We start from the raw sequence: 19,425 nt of genomic DNA on the forward strand, positions 1-19,425 counted from the left end.
CGTAGCCAGTCCCTGAGAGCAATGGGTACATGGGGACATGCAATTGCCTTGGAGGAGGCTGCAGCACCGCAGGAGCTCCCGTGGCAGGTGAGAACGTCCCTACAAGCCTTAGTGTTGCCAGGCCCTTCTGCAGTTGTGGAGAGGATGTGATGCTGCCTCTGTAGCTTTGCTTTACACATGCAGTTCATGGCACCCTGAAAATTTCAGAGAAATTAATCTTGAGTGTAAACCTGACTGCATAGGGGAAATAGTCCCCTACATCCCATAGGGGCTGGTACAAGAGATGAGATAAGCATTCTCTGGCCTGTGTTGGTTTAGAGTAAGACTTTGGGGGTGTGGGGGAATACGGGATAAATAAGCACAGAAAGAAGCCTGTAATTACTTCAGTGCCCATTTGTTGCAAACGTAGCCTGCGGCTCCTGGAAATTGTCCTCCCTGGTGCTGTCAACCCATGGCAGATCTTGGGGGTGGTGGACACAAAAAAGAGACATAAACACAGGGGCATCCCCTGCGTGCAGCCCCAAGCCTTGTCCGAGTCTGTGCAAAGCCTCCTTTGACATTCCTAGTGTAAACCTACAATGCACAAGCTTTAGTGCTCCCAGTTCGGTATGGGGACGGGAACCAGGCTGGAGTGGGGACCACTGGAGGGCACGTCTGAGCCAGCACCGCTCCCTCTGCCGGGCCTCCACGTTCAGGTGCCGTTTTTCCTGCTGCAACAGCAGCTTTCTTAACGGGGGCAAGCTCGGGGTCCCCTTTTGGGTGACTTAGCTCTGACGCAGCGAGAAGTGAGGGGAAACGTCCGAAGGACAAAAGCAACGTGCCTGTCTGTCTCTGCCTGCTAAGCCTCCCCTCCTGCTGGCTGCTATGCAGGGACTGCAGTAATAAGTCATGGATCATGCTCTGACCAGAGCAGGTACCTTCTGCTGCTCTCCCCAGCAACAAGCCAATACCCCAAGGAGGCTTTAATCAAGCAGACAAATTATCTTCCCGTAATTGATTCTCCAGACTGGACTGCTCCTGGCTAAATGTGCTTAAACTCTTCTGCCTCCTGTCCTGTGCCAGAGCCCTCCCTCCCTCCTTTGCTGGCTTGTTTTTCTTTCCTTTCCTGTGTTTTTGCTGCTTCCTTTTGCCCTCATTGCTGTACCTGCCAGGGTGACTCTGGGCCTCCTGTCTCAGCACTGTGGGCTCCTCCTGTGTTTGAGCTGTTCTCCTGTCTGTAGAAATGCCTCTTGTAGGGATGTGTCTGTAGAAGCCTCGTCCTGGTGGACATAGCCCCTGATACTGCAGCCAGGCCCTCAGCTCTCTGGTAAGTGCTGAAGCATGAGATCTGACGCCCCACGCGTGCTGTGAACCCTGGCAGCTCTCCTCCTCGCTCCCTGGTGTTTCCGTGCAGCTCCAAGAGGTGCAGCTAAATATCATCTCTGGGGCAGGGCACAGAATAGCTGCCCAGTCCTTCTCCTCTATTGCTTTAGATGGAAAATGTATCTGCTGTTAGAAAAGCGACAGGGAGATGTGGGTGGATGCTTTATTCTGGATTATCTGACACTTGGTATCTTTTTTGAGCTCTGCTAAGCTTTATTTCTCTTGGCCCTGGGGGGAGGGCAGAGGGGGAAGCACAATACACACGACACCAAGCCTTCAGACACTTATGATACTTATGCAGTAGCTGAGAAAATGCCAGCTTTATATTCAGGGAAATGGGTCATCTATTATTCCCTAATTTCTGCAAGTAAAATAGGCTTAAAGATTGCTTCAGCTGCGGAAGCTGTTTTTCTTTGTGCGAAACAAAACAGCTACTTAGCGACGTGGCTCTCGATGCCCATGGGACTTGTGGGCAGAGGACTGCAAAGCACTGGAGGCTGGATTAATCTAATGCTACCACAACTGGTGCTGTGTGCAGACTTATAATTGTGGGGATTTGCATCTAACAAGGATCTGGATCCTGGATGCAGGGAAGCACACTGTGTTTGTATTACCTGCGGCAAGCTTAGAAAAGAAACAAACTTCCCCTCCCTCAGATGCTGGAGGAATGGCTGCAAGCGAGAAATTCTGTGAAGCTTTGAGCAAGAAGCAAAGGCAATCAGCAGCCTGTCCTCCCACTGCTTGCCTGGAGCTAGATGCAGCATCCAGTGTGCTCGACCTCTTGTTAGCTTTGTGGGGTTTGGAGGAGATTGTTCAGCCCAAGAACGTTCAGGTTCCTGGAGTCCCAGCCTCATTTCTTTGTCTCTGTGCTATGGAGAGAGGCTGGGAGGAGATGGTAAGAGTCAAACAGGATTTCAATAATGAAAGATGCACACTACTCCCTGCCTGTCTCTGTGAAATTACCAGCTTTCTCCTCCTTTCTCTCTTATTTTTATGTTTATTTGCCTCCAAATGTAAAATTTTCCTGATGCCAGAGGCTCCTATTACCGTGCCTCCTCTCCTTCACTAACAGCACTGCTGGTAATCATAGAATCATAGAATTTCTAGGTTGGAAAAGACCTTAGAGATCATCCAGTCCAACCATCCCTAATCCCCCATTAAACCATGTCAGTCACGTATCTCTTGGCTGCTCTTCCTTGCATAGAGCCTAGTGACAGGCATGTCTGGATGGTTTCTCTGCTTTGAACAGTGATTTAGGGGATGGACTCTAGGCTTTTTAGTCACCTGCTTAGCATACCCTGCGGCGCAGGGCTGGCTTTAGCTGCCTCTAGTGGGACATGAAAAAGGAAAGACAATCCTTAAAAGCACCGACCAGGGCTAACCCAGCCTGAGCTGGTCTGAGGCTGGGCACAGCACCTCTGTAAAAATGGAGGCAGTGCACAAACAGGCCACTTCTATAAGAAGTCCCTTAGTCACATCTCCATCCTTGCACCCATGCTCTCTTGATCAACTGTGGGGAGATCCCTTACTATGAAGAGAAGGGAGCACGAAGGTAGCCTTCTTCCTACCACCTTCCCTCTGCAAATGGGGTGGGACATGGGTATCTATAGGTGATGATGCAGCTGAGTGCCTCTCCTCTTCCTGGCTCTGCTGTCATCTTCGCTCTGTCCTTGAAAGTGTGCTCAAGAGAGATGTGAACCCTTGGCCTTCTTCCTGTTGCCACTTGATCCATCCAAGACCTCTGGTTGTTTCTCCTCATTATTTAGGTGTACCCTAGCAAAAGAGGGAATAATGCCACCTCCTCATTGTGAATGTCATGTATCAGCCTAGGTCCTTGTCAGACCTTCAACTGTGTGAGAGTCATGAAGGCACAGGGTCTCTGCTGATTCCTTTTAGCTACTCTCTGCCACCCAGCCTCTATTATTTCACTCATTGTCTCTCTCTGTCAAAGTGTCCCTGCTTCTCCTGCCTGTCAGTCTTGACTTTTTCTTCTGATCTGAGATAGGGCAGTGTTAAGCTTCTGGATGACCCTTTCCACCATCTCCAACAGCCCTTGCAGATGTATCTGCTTCTTGATGCTGCTGGGAACCCTGATCATGGGTAGTGTTTAGGTCTTTCTGCACTGTAAGATGAGGGGAGGGGACAGTTCCTACCTCTCTCCACAATTTATTCACCAGTTCATGTCTGTCCAGCTGACATATCTGTGAGCAGCAGCTTCTTGAAAACATTGTGTGGGGCAGTTCCTGTACTCCCACATGACTTACCATATGGCTTTAGTTAACTGACTGGTATGCTCTAACTTGGCTTCCTATCTCTAAACCAGGAATGATGGTGCCTGTTTACACTGTTGCATAAGGGTGACATGAAGCTGTAGTTAATATTCACCTCATGCCATGTGAAGGCCAGGATCTAATCTGCCAGAGTTGTCTTCCGCACCCTGAGTGATGTTTTCAAGGAAAAAAAAAAAAAAGATTCAAAGCTCTTTAGAGCTGTTTCCTTGCAGTCTTCTAGACACGAGTGCTTTTGTTGCATTTTAAAAGGACATCTAATGCCACAGTGTCTGAGCAGTGCATATCAATAACCGAGAAACAGAGCAATGAGCCCAGAAGGGATACTCTATTCTCCACCCAGCTTTGGATTAGCCAAGATAAAATTCACTCATATGAGCAAAATAAAACTGTGATGAGACTTGTGAAAAGGAAAGGCCAGATGCATGTAGTTGAGGAGTTATTAACTCCATGCACACAACTGCCTTTGCCCTTCCATAACCAGTTACTGTGTGGAAAATTTGGGGTTTTTTTCTGTGCCAGGAATTCTCTGCTTGTAGAGGTCTTTCTGTGTTTACTGCCTGCATGTTTTGTGGATTCAGGTTTGATCCTTTGCACTCAAAAAGGACATAGTTAAAATGAAGTAGCCAGCTCTGGGGATGATGCAAGTGGAAGACACACAGGTTCCTTCATATGGCTTTGCCAAGACAGCTCAGTTGTAATTCACAGCTGCTTGGTTGCAGTAAGAGGCTGCAATCCACCTCTCCAGACAAAGGCTGCCTTCCGCTGGTATGCTTCTGCCTCTCCACTCCAAATGGCTTTGCCCCCCAAAAGTGATACACTCCCCAGATTCAGGGACATGCAGATGGTGACATTGCACTAGAACATGTAGATTTCCTGCAATGCTGAATTAAGGAAGCCTCAAGACTTCTGAAAACAAGAATTAATAACATCCAAAAATTCTGTGTTCTGTCAAAATACCACAGAAGTGGCGCCAATAACCTAAAAAGCCTATGTCTGCAGAGAGGAGGGTTTCTTAATCCGTTACTCTTTACACTATAAACTTCAACTTAATGAGAAAGTGAAGCTGGAGTTATACAACATTCCAAAATGTAATTTGCTCGTTAAGTGCAAGTGATCTATACCACTGTAAAATGGTGCTGAAACTGAATTCCCATTAGAATATAAGGGACTGACAATTGTGCAGTAAAGTCATGCTGGTCTCTGTTGTGGAAATCCTATCCTCCAGGTTTTTCGTTTTTAATTTTAAAAATCCCCATTAAATCCCCCAAAAGCTCAACTTCCCTGTTTGGTTAGGCACCCAACCCAAGCAGGGTCAGCTGCAAGCTGGGGTTCAGGCTGTTGAATGGAAGCTGCAGACCTGAGGCAGGATTTTGCAGGAAAGGAGAATTGAACCCCTTGCTTTCAGTGTGGCAAACCTGAGTATTGCCTGGGCAGCTGAAATAGTCTTTTTGGGTGACTGCCCAGTGGGGACACTGCTAACCCTTCCTTGTACAAGGCAGACAGACGCTGTCAAGAACCCATTAGCATGGATGTAGAGGGGAAAACCGCCTTCCAGCATCACCTTTGACAGTTTAATGAAGTAGAGAAACCAGACACAGTCTGGGCTGAATCTCTCCTCCTTGCTTCAGCTGCTGTTGTACTGAGTCTACTGTGCTGCAATAAGCTTTCTCTTTCCCCGTTTCTATATGGACTTTGCTTCTGGCTTGGGGCGTTCAGCTGATAGTAACATGTGGCCTGACTTCTCTCCCAGACTGAGGGCCAGGTGCCATATGACAGTCCGTTCTGTCAGTAGCTCTTCAGAGGAATGGCTAAACAGGATAAACAGCAGCCCACGGTGTCCTGTATGGGGCATGTTGCACCTTTGCTGCAGTCATAGCCCTGGGCTGAATACATCAGTGTTTAAGGTGGTAGTGGAAGCAGGTGGGACCTCTGGCTTTAGTGGGGAGCAGGTTTGTGGTGAAGGAGGTCTAGAGGAACATATCCCTGCATGTCTGCGGGCTCTCACGTTTGATGCTTTGCTAACTTAGTCTATTTGTGAATATTTAGTATCTGGTTGGGCTCTACAGCATGAATAGCATAGGACTGCTCCTGCTTAGTGGAAGTATGATTGGATCTTAATAGAGTTTACAGTTCCAGCTGTCCTGGCATTGCTGTGTATCGAAACAGGAGTGCTTGAAGAAATGTATCTGATTCTTTCTGCTTTATCAGTTTGTGAGTGGCTTGGGTTTGTACTTGTTGGATGTTTTGGGTCCCACTGAGAGTAGATGGGAACGTAACTGCAGTTAGTTTGTTTCTGACCCACTGGTTTGCTATTTGGCAGTGGGGAGGAACACCTGAGGCGTTATCTGGATCTAGTATCACGGGTCCTTTCCATCTTCCATGCCACATCTCCGTAACAGCCCAAACATAATTAAAACCTGGCAGATGCTCTAAGCTCTCTGTATGGTTAGGCTTGTTAATTAACTCCTGGACCCATCTGACATGCTTCCAGAAAGCAGCAATCGCATTTCAGAAGAGAACAAGGGGGCCCTGCGTCAGCTCTGTGAAAGCCAGAAGCCAAAGTCTAGGAGACTGCAAAAGCGAGAGGGGAATTCAGTTCCTGAATGTGGTCTCCATGCACTGATTCCTCCATGCTGTCCAAAGTCCCCACCAGATTTTAGAAATGCGTTCATAGTATTGCTGCTACACCCATGCTTTTTATGGGACCTTGAAGGTAGGAAGGGTACAAGCCAAGGGCACAAGTTCAGAGACAGATTATAGTAAAATACTCCCACTAGCAGACCGAGGGAAGAGAAGAGCTCAACAGGTAAAAACAGTCTGGCTGGACAAAATGAGGCCCTAATATCTCCAAATGAAGCAGCTGTTTCTTGCCTTCCTGCTACTGGCAACATCCATTTCCTTGCCAACTCTGCAGGTGCCTGTTGCTGCAAACCAGTTCCTCTCCAGTCTTGGAAGCTTAGCTGTTTAATATTTAATCAAAATTTTGTACCTTATGTAACACCTTGCAGCTGGGCCTGGGTGCCAGGCATGGCCACCTGTTTTAAACCTACATTTCCCTCCATCGCTTGCTGTCTTGCTGCCCTCTCCCTGCTAGTGCTCACAGATGCTCTCTGTACCTGGCCAATACTTTAGGCCTGAACCCTCTGTGTGGGGTTTGGGCTCATGGGCCCAGAGCTCTGGTCACAGACCTGCTCTCTGTTCTGTTAGTAAGTGCAGCAGGCAGTCCTCTGCTCTCCCTGGGCTGTGCAATCAGAGGGGACACCTCCAGTTTGACTCTCCAGTCTGGAGGCAACTGGAGAAGAGGCTTGTTCTGCCTGCGAACAGGAGAGTAGGGGCAGAGGGTTGAGTTAGGTGGTGACAGGCAGGGATTTTTCACTTGGAAAACCAGAATGAGGCTCGGTTTCAGCAAAAGGGAGCTTGGAAAGGAATGTGGACAGCCACCCTCTATAGAGCTCTTCCTGTCTCCAGCATTTCTTATTTTTAAGCCTTTCTCTCTTGGGAGAGGCTGAGGATGAGGTCAGACCTGCTTTCTACATCCTGCATCTCCAGTGCTCTGCAGGATCCCATAGGGAAAGCCTCATCTTACTGAGTGGGTCTGGAAAAGGACTTGCTCAGCTCTGGACCCTCGGTCTTGTTCTGTGCTTTAGTTTCCACCTGCAAACCGGCACTAGCTGTCCTGCCCTGGGAGGAGCTGAGGATGAGAGCACTAAAACTCACAGAGCGCTTAGAGTCAGTGGTAAAGTGGGGTTACAGGTGTGAGAGGCAGAAGGTCTGGAAATCATGGTATTAGGGATTTTATTGCTTAAGATGCACTACGGATCTGCCTCTTAGAATGAAAGGTATGATGGAAATGTCAATTCTCATGAGGGTTTTTAAGTTGCTGGCACATGCATCAAAGACTCTGAAAGTCTCAGGAAAGCCCAAGGCTGTTCTCAGAGTGCTGCCAATTTTGCATTTCTTTTTATCCAATCCTGCGTTTATTCCTGTGAAGGTAATGGGGCTGACGAGCTCTTTTCTTAGTCACATCTCTGTCTTTTTTTCAGCAGTGGTGATCAGTGCCACAGGAACAGGCTTTGCTTGAAGAAAATGAGGACAGAAGGGTGGATTTAAAAGAAGTAGGGATTGCTCTTTATCTGGTTAGAAAAGCCAGCAAGTGTCCTGGAGGAACAAGTGTGGGTGTCTGAATACATTCGTAGTACTGGAAAGCAGCTGCCATCCGGTAGCTGTCAGCAGCCAACGTGCTTTGAGTTGGTTCCTTGTGCATGAGGCTCTGCTCCATCTGACGTCCCTCTCTTGGTCCTGGCTGCCTCCTCTCTGCCAGCCACCCCAAAGTGGCTCCTACTGAATGGGATGATCAGCTTGTGGTAGTGCCTCATAATGGGAGACCTTCCCCACTTGCAGGGAAGTTTTACTGGGATAAAAAATGACAAAGTGAGATGTAGAGCTGGGAGCTGACTCAGCTCGGCACATGGCTGTGTGTATCTGCAAGGCTGCCCGCTTTGGCTGTGCTCCTAGGGCCAAACACCCTACAAGCCCTGTTGAGAGGGCTGCCTACAATCAGTGGGATTGATTTCAGTGCACTTGGGAGAGGCTGAGGAACTGTAAGACTGCAAAAAAAAGGTGTAAATGACAAACGAGATCAAGGAGAGGGATGTTGGTACTGACCCTGCGCCAACTGGTGGAGGTTTTCTAAGAGACTGAGCAGCAGCTGTCATGCTGGTTTTCAGCCCTGCCCTGCTCAGAGAAGGGCAGCAGAGGCAGGCTGGGATGGTGCTTGGCTGTAGCACAGTTTCTCCTGGCAGATCCCTCTCTGTGCCCGTCCACACTGTCCCTGTGTCCTGTTTTCAGCTGGGACAGAGTTAGCTCTTCTTTTTAGCAGCTAGGAGAGCTCTGTGTTTTGGTTTTAGTCTGAGATGTTCTGAGAAGAACGCTGATAGCGCACTGATGTTTATAGTTGGCACTGAGGTCTCAAGGACTTTTCAGCTGCCGGGTTCTTGCCAGTGTGCAGGAGCACAGCAGGACGGGGGGAGCATAGCCGGGACAGAGGGTCCACGACTCCCCGTATGATTTGTACTTAGGCTTAGGATTGAGGGCCAAACTGACCAATGAAGTATTCCATACCATGCAGCGTCATGCCCAGTATAAACATGAGGGTCAGCTGGAAAGAAGGGCTTTTGCTCTTCCGGGGTTCTCACTCTCGGAGTGCTATCTCTCTCTTGCTCTATTTTTGGGCCTCTTGCTCATCCAGGATTGCGGTGTCAGGACTTATCTGTTTCAGGATCGTTAGTCCGGGACGAGACGGGCCTTGGTCAAGGGATGGTGAGCAATTACACTGTGCATCACTTGTTTGTATATATTATTATCATTGTACATACATATATATTTTCATATATTAGTAGTAGTAGTAAATAGTTCTTATCTCAACCCACGGGTCTCTTTCCCTTTTCTCCTTTAATTCTCTTCCCCATCCCAGGGGGTGGGGGAGGGTGAGTGAGCAGCAGCTGTGCAGTTTAGTGGCCGGCCGGCCGGGCTAAACCACGACACCCTGCCAGGCTGCTTACCACACTTGGGACTTCCTCCGGGGCATGCCATGCCGGTGCCATTTCGAGTGGGGGGTTAGGTGGTAAATCAGCTGCCTGCAGATCCTGTCCGAGGATTTCCAGGGGTCATATTCCTGAAAGCAAAGCGACAGCTTAGACTCTCCTGCACCACAGGAGGCAAGGGGGAGGACAGAGGAAGATGGAAACAGAACAGGGGTGGTAATGAAGCAGAAGCATGCATACAAGGGAGAAGATGAAAAGAAGAGGAAGAGAAGGTGAAAGAGGAATGGTGAGAAGGCCTGAGATGCCTTTGTCATATGCCATCTCCTCCTGGGGTGAGGAGGAACAGTAGGAGCTCTGCACTGCCAGGAAGGACCCCAGCCCAGCCAGCATATTCCTGCCCAGAGTGGGCTACAATTTCGCACCCTGCCTACCAGCAAGTGGAGCTCAGAAGAGGGGGTTATTTTCTAGAGCTGTGGCAGGGGGTCTGGCCCTAGGCCAGGCAACACCCAGGAAGGCAGGGGTGGCTGACAATGCAAGAAGTGCTCTGTGCAGGGACCCCTCACACCTTTTTCTTCAAAAGATCTCCACTTTCAAAAAAGCCCAGTGTAGGGGCAGCATGAGTGTCCCAGCTCCTCACTGCTGTATCCTCAGCAGCACCTGTCCCCGGCTGTTCAGACAAGCTGTGAACTCATTGTGTTACAGGACTATGCTAAATTTCTATCAATTACCTTGTTGCCATGCTTCCCAACGCCTAACTGCATACTGACTTTGGTCTATGTGTTACTCCAATGTGGAAAGTTCAGCAGTCAGCACCCTTGCACTATCCCTGAGGTGGTGCTTGCTGGGAGGGATGTGCCGGGGGACATTCCTGCTGCTCTTGCCTCCTGTAGTCCAGCCGTGAGATGCTGGGACAAGGAACCAGCGAGTTCCCCATACTCCATCTTACTTCCTTGCAGTCTGTTCTGCTCCTGGAGTTTTGAGTTTGGGAGCTTTCCAATGCCAGCAATTCCCTCCAGACCCTGCAGTAACTCACCAGGAAAAGATGGCACCAAGGTGGCTGCTACCTTCCTGGATTTATTTTTGCTATCGTTCTCTATCGCCATGACTTTGAACAGCACCTTTCTTCCTCTGGTGAAGCAGAATGGCAAATGGAAGCTGCTCACAGCTGGGATTTCTGCCCCCTCTAGCATATTTTCCAAATGCTGACAGACACCTGTGTTCCTATTCCTCAGCCCTCCAGCTGTGGTGCAACATGTGCATTTAGGGATTTGATAGGTAAACACATAGTAAAGCTGTGAGGGAATATGCTAATTCATTCTTTATTGCACACGGTTAAAGTGCTGTACTGTGGGCCAACAGCTGCACTGTGACTTTCCTAAGCAGCCGCTGAATCAGTTGAACTCCCCAGGGATGCGCCGCCAGCATGTGGCTGTTCTGCTGCACCAAGTGGAGAGGGATCCCAGCCTCGGTGCTCAGCTGAGCACCCCCTGATCCCTGGCACAGCTCCCCTAGGAACCCCACAGAGACTGGCCCATGCCTTTGGGTTAGGTGCCTTGTTCTAGACTACTACACTGTGCTGGCAAGGCTGCAACTGGCACCCTGCTGTCACCTACAAGAGCAGACCTTTCCAAGTGGGTGCATGTGCACATTGGGCTTCAGCGCAGAAGCTGGGACAATGCTCTGCAAGCATTTGTTGGCTCACAACTGTGAATTACCCTCCTGTTCCTTCCCGTGTCCTCACTGATTTAATTTCCACTGACAGACTGGGAATTGCACTCGGCTTGCTTGCCTGTAATGCAGTTAACACCCACCAGATGCTCAGCCAGGGGCGGAGAGGGGATGTGGTCTGCTGATGTTTGTGCTGAGAAGGATGTTGGTGCTGTAGGGTACTAAGTCTTTCAAACCCCTTAATTAAACCCCTGATGGCTTTGAGGGGCAGCTGAGGTGTTCAACATCTTCCTTAGGAATGGAGAAAATCTTATCTATATAATGGTATATGTGTTGGTGCAGATAAGTGTGTGCATCTGTAAGACATGAAAATGGGGGGCAAGGTGGGTATATGCAGGCATATAAAAAATGTAGTGTGTTATCTGCCAGGCACCTGGGTACTGGAGTAGGGTAACATCCCCTCATGCTGCCTCTCCTGAAGGGCACTGCACAGCATGAGGCTGGAGATGGTTTGGTAGAACAGCTGGAGATGAGGTCAAGTGAAGTATGATTAAGAGGTACTACTGCTGCAACCCTCCCCCTTCCTTTTAGATGTGTATAAAATTTGCACAAAAATTACACTTTAAAGATTTTTTTTCAGGCTGCCTTGCAGCCCAATGATGATGATTAAACTTTGGCTAAATGTAGTTTGTCTATCGAGACCTGACTGGTTAATTGTTATCAGGGAGCCTCAGGAGATGGCAGAACAAGGTTAGAAATGCCACTAATCTACACCAGGCATTCAGTGTATTCCCTAGGGTGCTGCTGTTTGCTCTGAGCTGTGTGTGCTTAATATCTTTCTTTGAATAAGGAAATTCAGTCTGTTGCTCTCCTTATAAAGCAAACATGACACTTGCCAAGCCTGATCAGCAAATGGATGTATTGCAAATCCAAATGTTTGTGGTGGCAAAGGGTAACAGAAGTAGATGCTAGTGTTGCAGTAGTGCTGTGGTATCTGTGATGTCTGTCTGCACTCAGCCTTGTCTTTGTCTCTGCTCTCCTCGTTCTCTGAAGCAAAGTGCCAGAGCAGTGCAGGGATGCTGTGCACATAACACATTTGCTTCTTGAACCCTGAGTTGCAATGTATTCCTACAGCACCATTCTTTACTCAGGGATCTGGGAGGGGGAACATCACATCCCCCTATTAGGGATGAGTTAGGGTTAGGGTAGTTACATATGGCAAAGGGAGGAGAGAGGTGGTTCTCCTCCTGCAGAGGCAGCAGCCTGGACAGAGGTGTAGAGGTCTCTGTTCCTCCCTGCAGCCCCATGAGCCTCTGCTAAGCTGGGTACTTTGGACCTCTGGGGCACACCAGTGAATGTGGCACCACCGTCCACCCTGTATGTTTCTATCTGGTCTGTATGCTGTTGTCAAGTTTACTATTGGCATACAGAGTAAATTCCTGATTTCTGTGCGCACAACCACCCCCTCCTTCAGTTGCATTCCTGTTCTGAGGTAGTTTTAACTCATTTCTACAGAAATACGCACAGCAATCTATATGCTACCACTCCAAGGGCATATACTGTCTGGTTCTGAAGGATTGCAGAGCACCAGCCAGCCCATTAGGGTTCTCTTTGCATCAGTGCTACGTTGCAAAGTATTCACTGAGCTGAGAGAAGGGTTCACCTTTTTGGGGCACTGCAGATCTCTAGCAAGGCTCATCAGCAAGTCATGGGAGATGGGATCCACCAAGTTGAGGAAAGTTGCATTTTTGTAGAGCACTTCATTGAGGAATGTTCCTTCCAGTCCCAGGTCCTACAAGAAAAACAGACAGTGAGATACACGGGCTTCCTTTGCGCTATAACCACGACATGTTTTGAAACTGGAAAGTAAATCCAATAAGGTGCCAGCTGGGTTGCTTAATACAGGAAACAAAGGTGAAGCAGCTGTGTCTGACCCAGCACTACTGTGATGGGGGATCTGGACAGCCAGAGAGCTGAATGAGATGCAGTGCTAAGTTGAGCTAGTCAGCCTAGGGACTGAACACCTTGTTTCTACCTACCACAGGAAGGTGAGAGCAGTATCGTTTCCAGGCTGGCTGGAGCCCAGAGAGAATTAGCTCCAGAGAAACTCGGTTTTGTCAGCCTCTGTGTGTGAATCTGCTGAAGAAGCCAAGCAGGAAGGCTGGCTCTAAACCTGCTTCTCCAATCTCAGCTTTTCTGGAAGAATCAAACCTTTCTCAGGTATTTAGACACTGCCATACACCCTGGTGGTGGCTGGCTGAGCAAAAGTCCTGCCCATCAGTATGAGTTTAGCTGTGCTTTGAATTTTTCAGTAAGCGCTAAGCACTGGCAGTATTGTCTTTTGGGTGTACTGGTAAATTTATAGGTAACTCTACACAACAGTTAGGAGAGTCCTCTTCCCATCTTCCACATTGTGAGCTAGGGGAACAGGCTATGGGGCACCTTTGGATATGCTGGAAGAAACCTCAGCATCCTTAGGAACAAGAAGCCTCCCCAGGGGCCAGATGGGTGATACTGCAAAGAACTAAGCTCTTTTTTCCTAAGAGGGAAGGCTGAGATCTAATATGTGACACAGTTTTTACAATCAGGAGATACCACAGCTGTGGAGGAAAAAAAAAAAGTGCATCTGGGCAGAAAAAAATACCCCAGGAGCAGAAATGTAGAACAACAAAGCTCCCTGGTAGGGATAGTGATGGGTTTGAATCCGTTGACAAGGAGGGCTCAGCTGAGGGAGGAAACGAGTCCTATGCCCATTCTGTATGCTGCTGCCAGGAGAAATGAATAAGCAAATGGGTGCCCCATATGTTCGCGCTGCTCCACGGAATGCGTGCTTCAGGCACCACCCTGTGAAAGATGCACTGAGCGCTCAAAAAAAAAAAGAGCGAGGTGGGGGGGGGGAAAAAAAAGCTGGACGTACACACATACATCACCAGCAGGGATGGAGTCATAGCGAACAGAGGTGGGGGATCTTAACCCTAATCAGCAATCAAAGCCAGTGCGGTATCCACTCTCTCCTGCTCTGGATATGCTTGGATCAGGCAGAGAGCACCATAGTAAAGAGACCCTGGCTACAGATCTGGTGGAGAAAACGGTAATAAATCAAATGCTTTACAACCCCATCACTGTGTGTGCACAGATGATACCCATAAGCAACTAAGGAACCCAAGCAGTTGATCGGTCCTGAAGGACAGACAGCCACAGCTGGATGTGGGCCAGAAGCTTACCAAGGCATCATGCCAGTGTCTCCCTTAACCATAAGGCTTCAGGGAAATGGAGCCTCCTACGCCAAGAGTAATGTGCGCAGATGAAGAAAGCTGCTGAGAGGATGGCATGGCTGGGCATGCAGCAGTGCATGTCAGAGCAGTAATTAAACTCCCTCAATCCGAGCTATACCATTAAGATGAATCTGCATTCCCATTATAAATCCTGCCTGTGAGGGTTTTATAAATAACATAGCTGTAAATATTCACTTCACATTGATAGTCCATAAATTTTTAGCCCAGGGCATTTTCTGGTTCATCTTATTTCCCTCCCCCCACCCTTCTCTCATTATTTGGAAAATTTTGTGCACCTAAAGGGTGGCTGCAGACAGCAGAATATTTTAAGTCTTGCCAGTTCAGTTTGCTTAGTGCTGTTATCTTAACAATGACACTTGGCCATTGTCTCAGCACTGGGAAATCAGATAGTATCAGACTTTTTGCTGGTGGAAGTGTAATGTCTCAGCTGAACTCACCTGAGCATTGCCCAGTTAGGCCAGCGGGACAGCTGGTCTGTCTTTTGCAGGTGGGTATTTCTGAGACTGGCAAGATGATGTGCAATGGAGCTGTCCAAGTGTTCCTGTGCAAAGCAAGTGCACACGAGTGTACGCCCGTGGTTTGCAATTGTTCTCTGTGCAGTCTTCTAAGCTGCTGGGATCTTGCATCTCTGTTAGTGGATCTGCTTCTGCCTGGCTCACTTGCTTTACTTCATTACACCCTCCCAGCATCCTAGCAGCAGTCCACAGCCCTTTGGAGCCTGCAGACCACAGGTCAAAAACCACTGGCAGACACAATTACATCTTGTGGGGTGCATCTGCAGGGCTGGAGATCTGTGTCTGCTGGGAGAAGCAGGCTGCCTTGCAGCAGGAGGCACATGTCGCGAACCCGTGTCCTCCGGTCTGGCTGAGCGTGTCTGCTCACATGAGGAGGCTGAGATTCCAGTTGCACCATTGCTCTGCCTTCTCTGGGGTGTTTGCACCCTGGCCCAAGGCACAGTGATGATGTATGGTGTTAAATATCCTCACTGTCCAGAGTGAACAAGGTATCTCTCTTTTTACAGGTAACAAACAGACCCTCACTTGGGACACATTAATCCGTGACTCCTGAGAGCTTGTTACTGCCAAGGTAAGCAAGGAAGGACATGCTGGGGACCAAGCTAAGGGCTGAATTTAGTTCAGGAGTGAGTTTCTCACTTGTAAATGAGAAAAAAGGCTGATCACAGTACTCTCTGAAGCTGACATGGGACATGTGAGGAGGACTGATTCTGATTACATGACCCCAGACTGGCTGACAGTTGTGTTTAGCTGTTGAATGGTGTGGTACGTGCTAGACTTTGAAATCCCTGAGCACACAACGAACTGGAGGCTGTGGGGTGGTGTTGGATGGGTTCCCATCTTACTTGGCGGAGGAAGGCTGTGTTGTGACTACAGGATGCATGTCCCTCTGTTCTGTCATGAGCAGATGAACATAGGGTGACTGTTTTGACATGGACAGGCAGAGATGGGGACCAGGAATCACAAGGGGAACTGGAAAGGCAGTGGACAAAACGTGAGTGTTCGGGACATGGTAATTCTCAGAGCAGATGTGGGGAAGCTGAGTGTTTAACTGATCCTGAAAGGAGCTGGCAGGCTGCACTGAAAGGAGGGCTTAGAAATGACCCTCTATTCCAAATGGCCCTGTGACTTAGCATTCACAGATGGACCTTCTGGAGACCTCCAAGGTCTGTGGAGGATTTCAGTGCTTCAGTCTCAAGGAGAGGTGCTGTGTGTTAAAAGACTATAGAAAATGACATTCTGCAGTTCTGGCTTCTGGCATATCCTACAAAAGTCTGTTCGTGTTACATCACCATGTTCATGGAGTGGTTGCCTCTTTGTCTTCACAAGCTTTTTGCAATAGTGCCTTTCTAAAACTGCCTTTGAAATTTTATTCAATCCTTCTTTGTCATATGGGTGCACACATGCAGGCTTTCTCTGAGGGTTTATCTGTCTACACGTGTGGCAAATGAGTGTTTGTGGTGCTGGTAACAATCCTCATGTGAACGCCAAGGCAGTGGAGAGGAAAAGTAGACATGTAATTTTTGGTCCTGTAAATTCTTACTCATGAGAGTGTAAATTGCTGGTAGCCCAGGGCATTGTCCACTACCGTTGGATGTGTTGTAAAACCCAGGACGTTCAGAGCAGACAGGGCTGTTAATACAGCTCCATGCAATTGGTAGCATGGCACTACAAGCACCCCAGCAAGCCAGTCCCTGCTCCAACGTACTCACACCCAAAGGTTGCTTGCTACTATGGTGAGAAACTCAGTGTGTTCCCAAGATGAAGTAGGTTATTATCTAATGAAGCAACATGATAACCTAAGAACTGATGGTGTTCTATGTCCAAATCGGAGGGAGGATTTGTCTCCTGTGCTTCTGATTGCAGAGTTGCCTGCAGTTTGGGGAGCTGAGTTTGCCTGGAAAGTGATGGTAGCACTGAGTGATGGAGGAGATGGCTCTGTTCCAGCAGCAGGGCTCTGTCCTCAGCATCATTTTGGCACCACGCTGTCTGCACACTGGCTTTTCCATTCCTGAATGGCGGCAGACAGAAACAAGCTCCCATTGATACACTGACCCCTTTACCTCTCCTCCTAGCCTAGGCGGTCCCAGAGGTCCTTTCCAAAACCATTTTGGGTGCTCCCAAAAGACAGATCCTGGCCAGCCTGGCTGGGTGCGTGTATTGGGATGTTGTGGCAGTGGGATGGCAGTGGCTTTTCTCTGGGGAGCACCGATCCTGAGCACACCCAGGGGCTGACATGGAGGGGTGTGGACGGGGACAGCTGAGGCTTGGACCCCCCTCGTGTGCGTGCAGCACAGCCCTCCTCCCAGCTCCCTCCCAGCCCTTCTCTCTCTGCCCCCAGGCAGCCCGGCCAGGTGCCCTTCGCCCGGGCGGGGGGACACGGAGAGGTGGCGGGGAGCCAGGGCGGGTGTCGCCTCCCGCAGCCGCTTCTGCCCGCCGCGGCGGAGACCGAGCGAGGCGGCTCCCGCCCCGCCGGGGCACCGAGCGCTGAAGGCAGCACAAAGAGCCCGGCCCGCCCCGCCAAGGCGGCTGCAAACCCACACGGCCGAGGAGGGGGGCTTGGAAACCCCGGCTCCCTGCCCCGCACCGCCGGGCCGGGGGGGGCTGCAGACCCCGGCCCGGCCGGCACCGCCCGCGCCGCGCACAGCCCTTTGTTGCCCGCGCTGCCCCGGAGGTGGCGGCCCCGGGGCCCCGCTCACCCGCAGTATTTACCTTCCTGAGCAGCCGGAGGATGTGCACGGCGTGCTCCCGCTTGTGCTCCCGGATGGTGGCCTGGATCTCCCGCAGCCACCCCACCCGCCGCACGTAGGGCGCCGGCGAGGCTTTCCGCAGCACCCCGGGCAGCTTCTGCGGGTGGAGGAGCAGGGAGGAGAGATGAAAGTCGCCCCGGCCGCCCTCCAGCCTGGCGGTGCAGGGCTCCTCGGTGCTCTCCTCCTCCAGGCTGCTCTGCCGGCTCAGCCGGGAGCCCATGGTCGCGATGCCGCCGCGCCCCGGACCGGGCGAGCACCGGGCTCTGGGCCGGGGGAGGCGGGCGGTCCGAGCCGCCCCGCCCGGCCGGCTCCGCCCCGGCTCCCCGTGCTCCTCGGCTGGTGGTTCCCGACGCTCCCGGAGGAGCAACGCCCCAGGGGTATTTTATTTGCACAGGTCCCTGCCCCAGCACCCGCCTCCCCGGCGGCTGGGCAGCCCCCGTTGCCTCTTCTCCCAGAGGCGCCTCCTCCTCCCGGGTTTGTTCTGCCGGGAGATGCTCGGTAGAGAAGACAAAGAGAGAAGCGGATGCTGCCGGGACCGCTGCTTGCATCCAGGAGTTTTGGGGAGCTTTTTTCCCTAGGCAAGCTCTCTGAACGCTGCAAAATGTTGTCAAGATTAACAATGGTTCAAACCACGCCATCTGGCTGGGACTGCTTCTGCGGGCTGGGTTTTTTTGGTTGCTTTGTTGTTTTTTTTTTTTTTAATCAGTCTGCTGTTGGACCCAGAGAAGGTGTTTCTACGAATTTAGAAAGTGGCAGGAATTTTGCCCACCACCAGTCGTCTGAAACTGGTAGTACGATGCTGGCACCGTTCCTTACCTGTGGTGGGTAGAAGTGTTTTCCTTGGATGCGTTCCTCCCTCCCCCAGCAGTGCACAGCAAGTTTAGCACATGCTTTACCTCAAACAAAATCACTGCCATCCAGCAGGTTTTTTACTAAAAAACAAAGCCTGCATCCCATCTCCATCCACTGGGATTTTGCAGGCAGCCGAGTCATGCTCCCAGTATAACCAGTGGATCAGCCTGTCCTTCCATTTTCTGGAGCTGGAGCCATGGGCACACTTCTATTCAGGACTATCCCCATGCTGAGCCCAGGTGCCCATCATGGACCACAAGTCCTGCATACAGAGCGGGAGTGTCTGGTAGCTGTAATGTGAGAGCACACAGTTATAGAGACAGCCTGGGGTTCCCAATGCCTTGTGCATCCATTAGACAAGTATCATCTGATGTATCTGCAGAAGAATCTGTTCTTGTGGCCATTGGGTATTCAGGAACACACCTGAATTCCCCCACTTTGAGAGAATGGAGATGGACATGGCTCTTTGCTGTACAGAGACAGCAAGGTTCATTTTCCTTCTCAGCATTCCTCAGAGCCATGAATGGGGATGGAGATGTGGGTGCTTTGCATCATTGCAGCCTCTTTCAAATACTCCATGGGTGACCTGAGTCTGGCTTGAAGGGATTAGGGACAAAATGGGGCTGGACTCTATAGCAGCCTGGCCCAACACATCAGTTTTGTCACAGTGTTTCTGCAGGTCTCTAATCATGATAGGCCAAATTCTGATGGTCCTTCTCAGAGTTTTACTCAATGTTTGATTGGACAAAAGCCCTGACTGTCCATCTCCCTGTTGTTCCTTTCCCTGCTTTAGCTAAGCACCTGCAAGAGAGAAACTAGCATTGACAGATCCTGAGATATTGCTGAGCCTGACTCAAACTAATCCCATTTGGAGGGAGTAGATGCTGAGTAAGGACTTCAGAACATGATCAGAGAGCTTTAAGAGAGGTTGAGTCAAGAGAAAATCACTTGTATGGGGTGCAGCATTATGGCTGCAGGAGTCATTGGGAGAAAGGCAAAACTGCCTGGCTGGAGCAATGGGTAAACGTGTCAATGGAGGGTTGCGTGGTGGCTTTTCCCTACCATCTGGCAACTGGACAGGCTGCCTTAGATCTGTGCTTCTGAGTGCTGCTGAAAGGAGAAGCAGCAACAGCAGGGTTTGTAACCAA

At 50.1% G+C, this 19,425-nt stretch overlaps 1 protein-coding gene across 6 annotated transcripts in view; it reads right to left on the reverse strand.

Moving 5' to 3' along the window:
• The window catches only part of LRRC75B (leucine rich repeat containing 75B), a 30,996-nt gene extending 13,351 nt beyond the window's left edge, over positions 1-17,645 (reverse strand). For all 6 annotated transcript variants that reach the window (XM_086623471.1, XM_086623469.1, XM_086623470.1 and 3 more), the window contains exons 1-3: positions 17,388-17,645; positions 12,528-12,656; positions 9,215-9,327 (exon numbers count right to left, since the gene is read on the reverse strand). In XM_086623471.1, coding sequence (XP_086479597.1) covers positions 9,215-9,327; positions 12,528-12,656; positions 17,388-17,645 — 500 coding nt within the window. The remainder of the gene's footprint in view (positions 1-9,214; positions 9,328-12,527; positions 12,657-17,387) is intronic.
• Between the last annotated feature and the right edge of the window lie 1,780 nt (positions 17,646-19,425).

Source organism: Tauraco erythrolophus, chromosome 19 (genome assembly GCF_009769465.1).
Source record: "Tauraco erythrolophus isolate bTauEry1 chromosome 19, bTauEry1.pri, whole genome shotgun sequence".
Lineage (NCBI taxonomy): Eukaryota > Metazoa > Chordata > Aves > Musophagiformes > Musophagidae > Tauraco > Tauraco erythrolophus.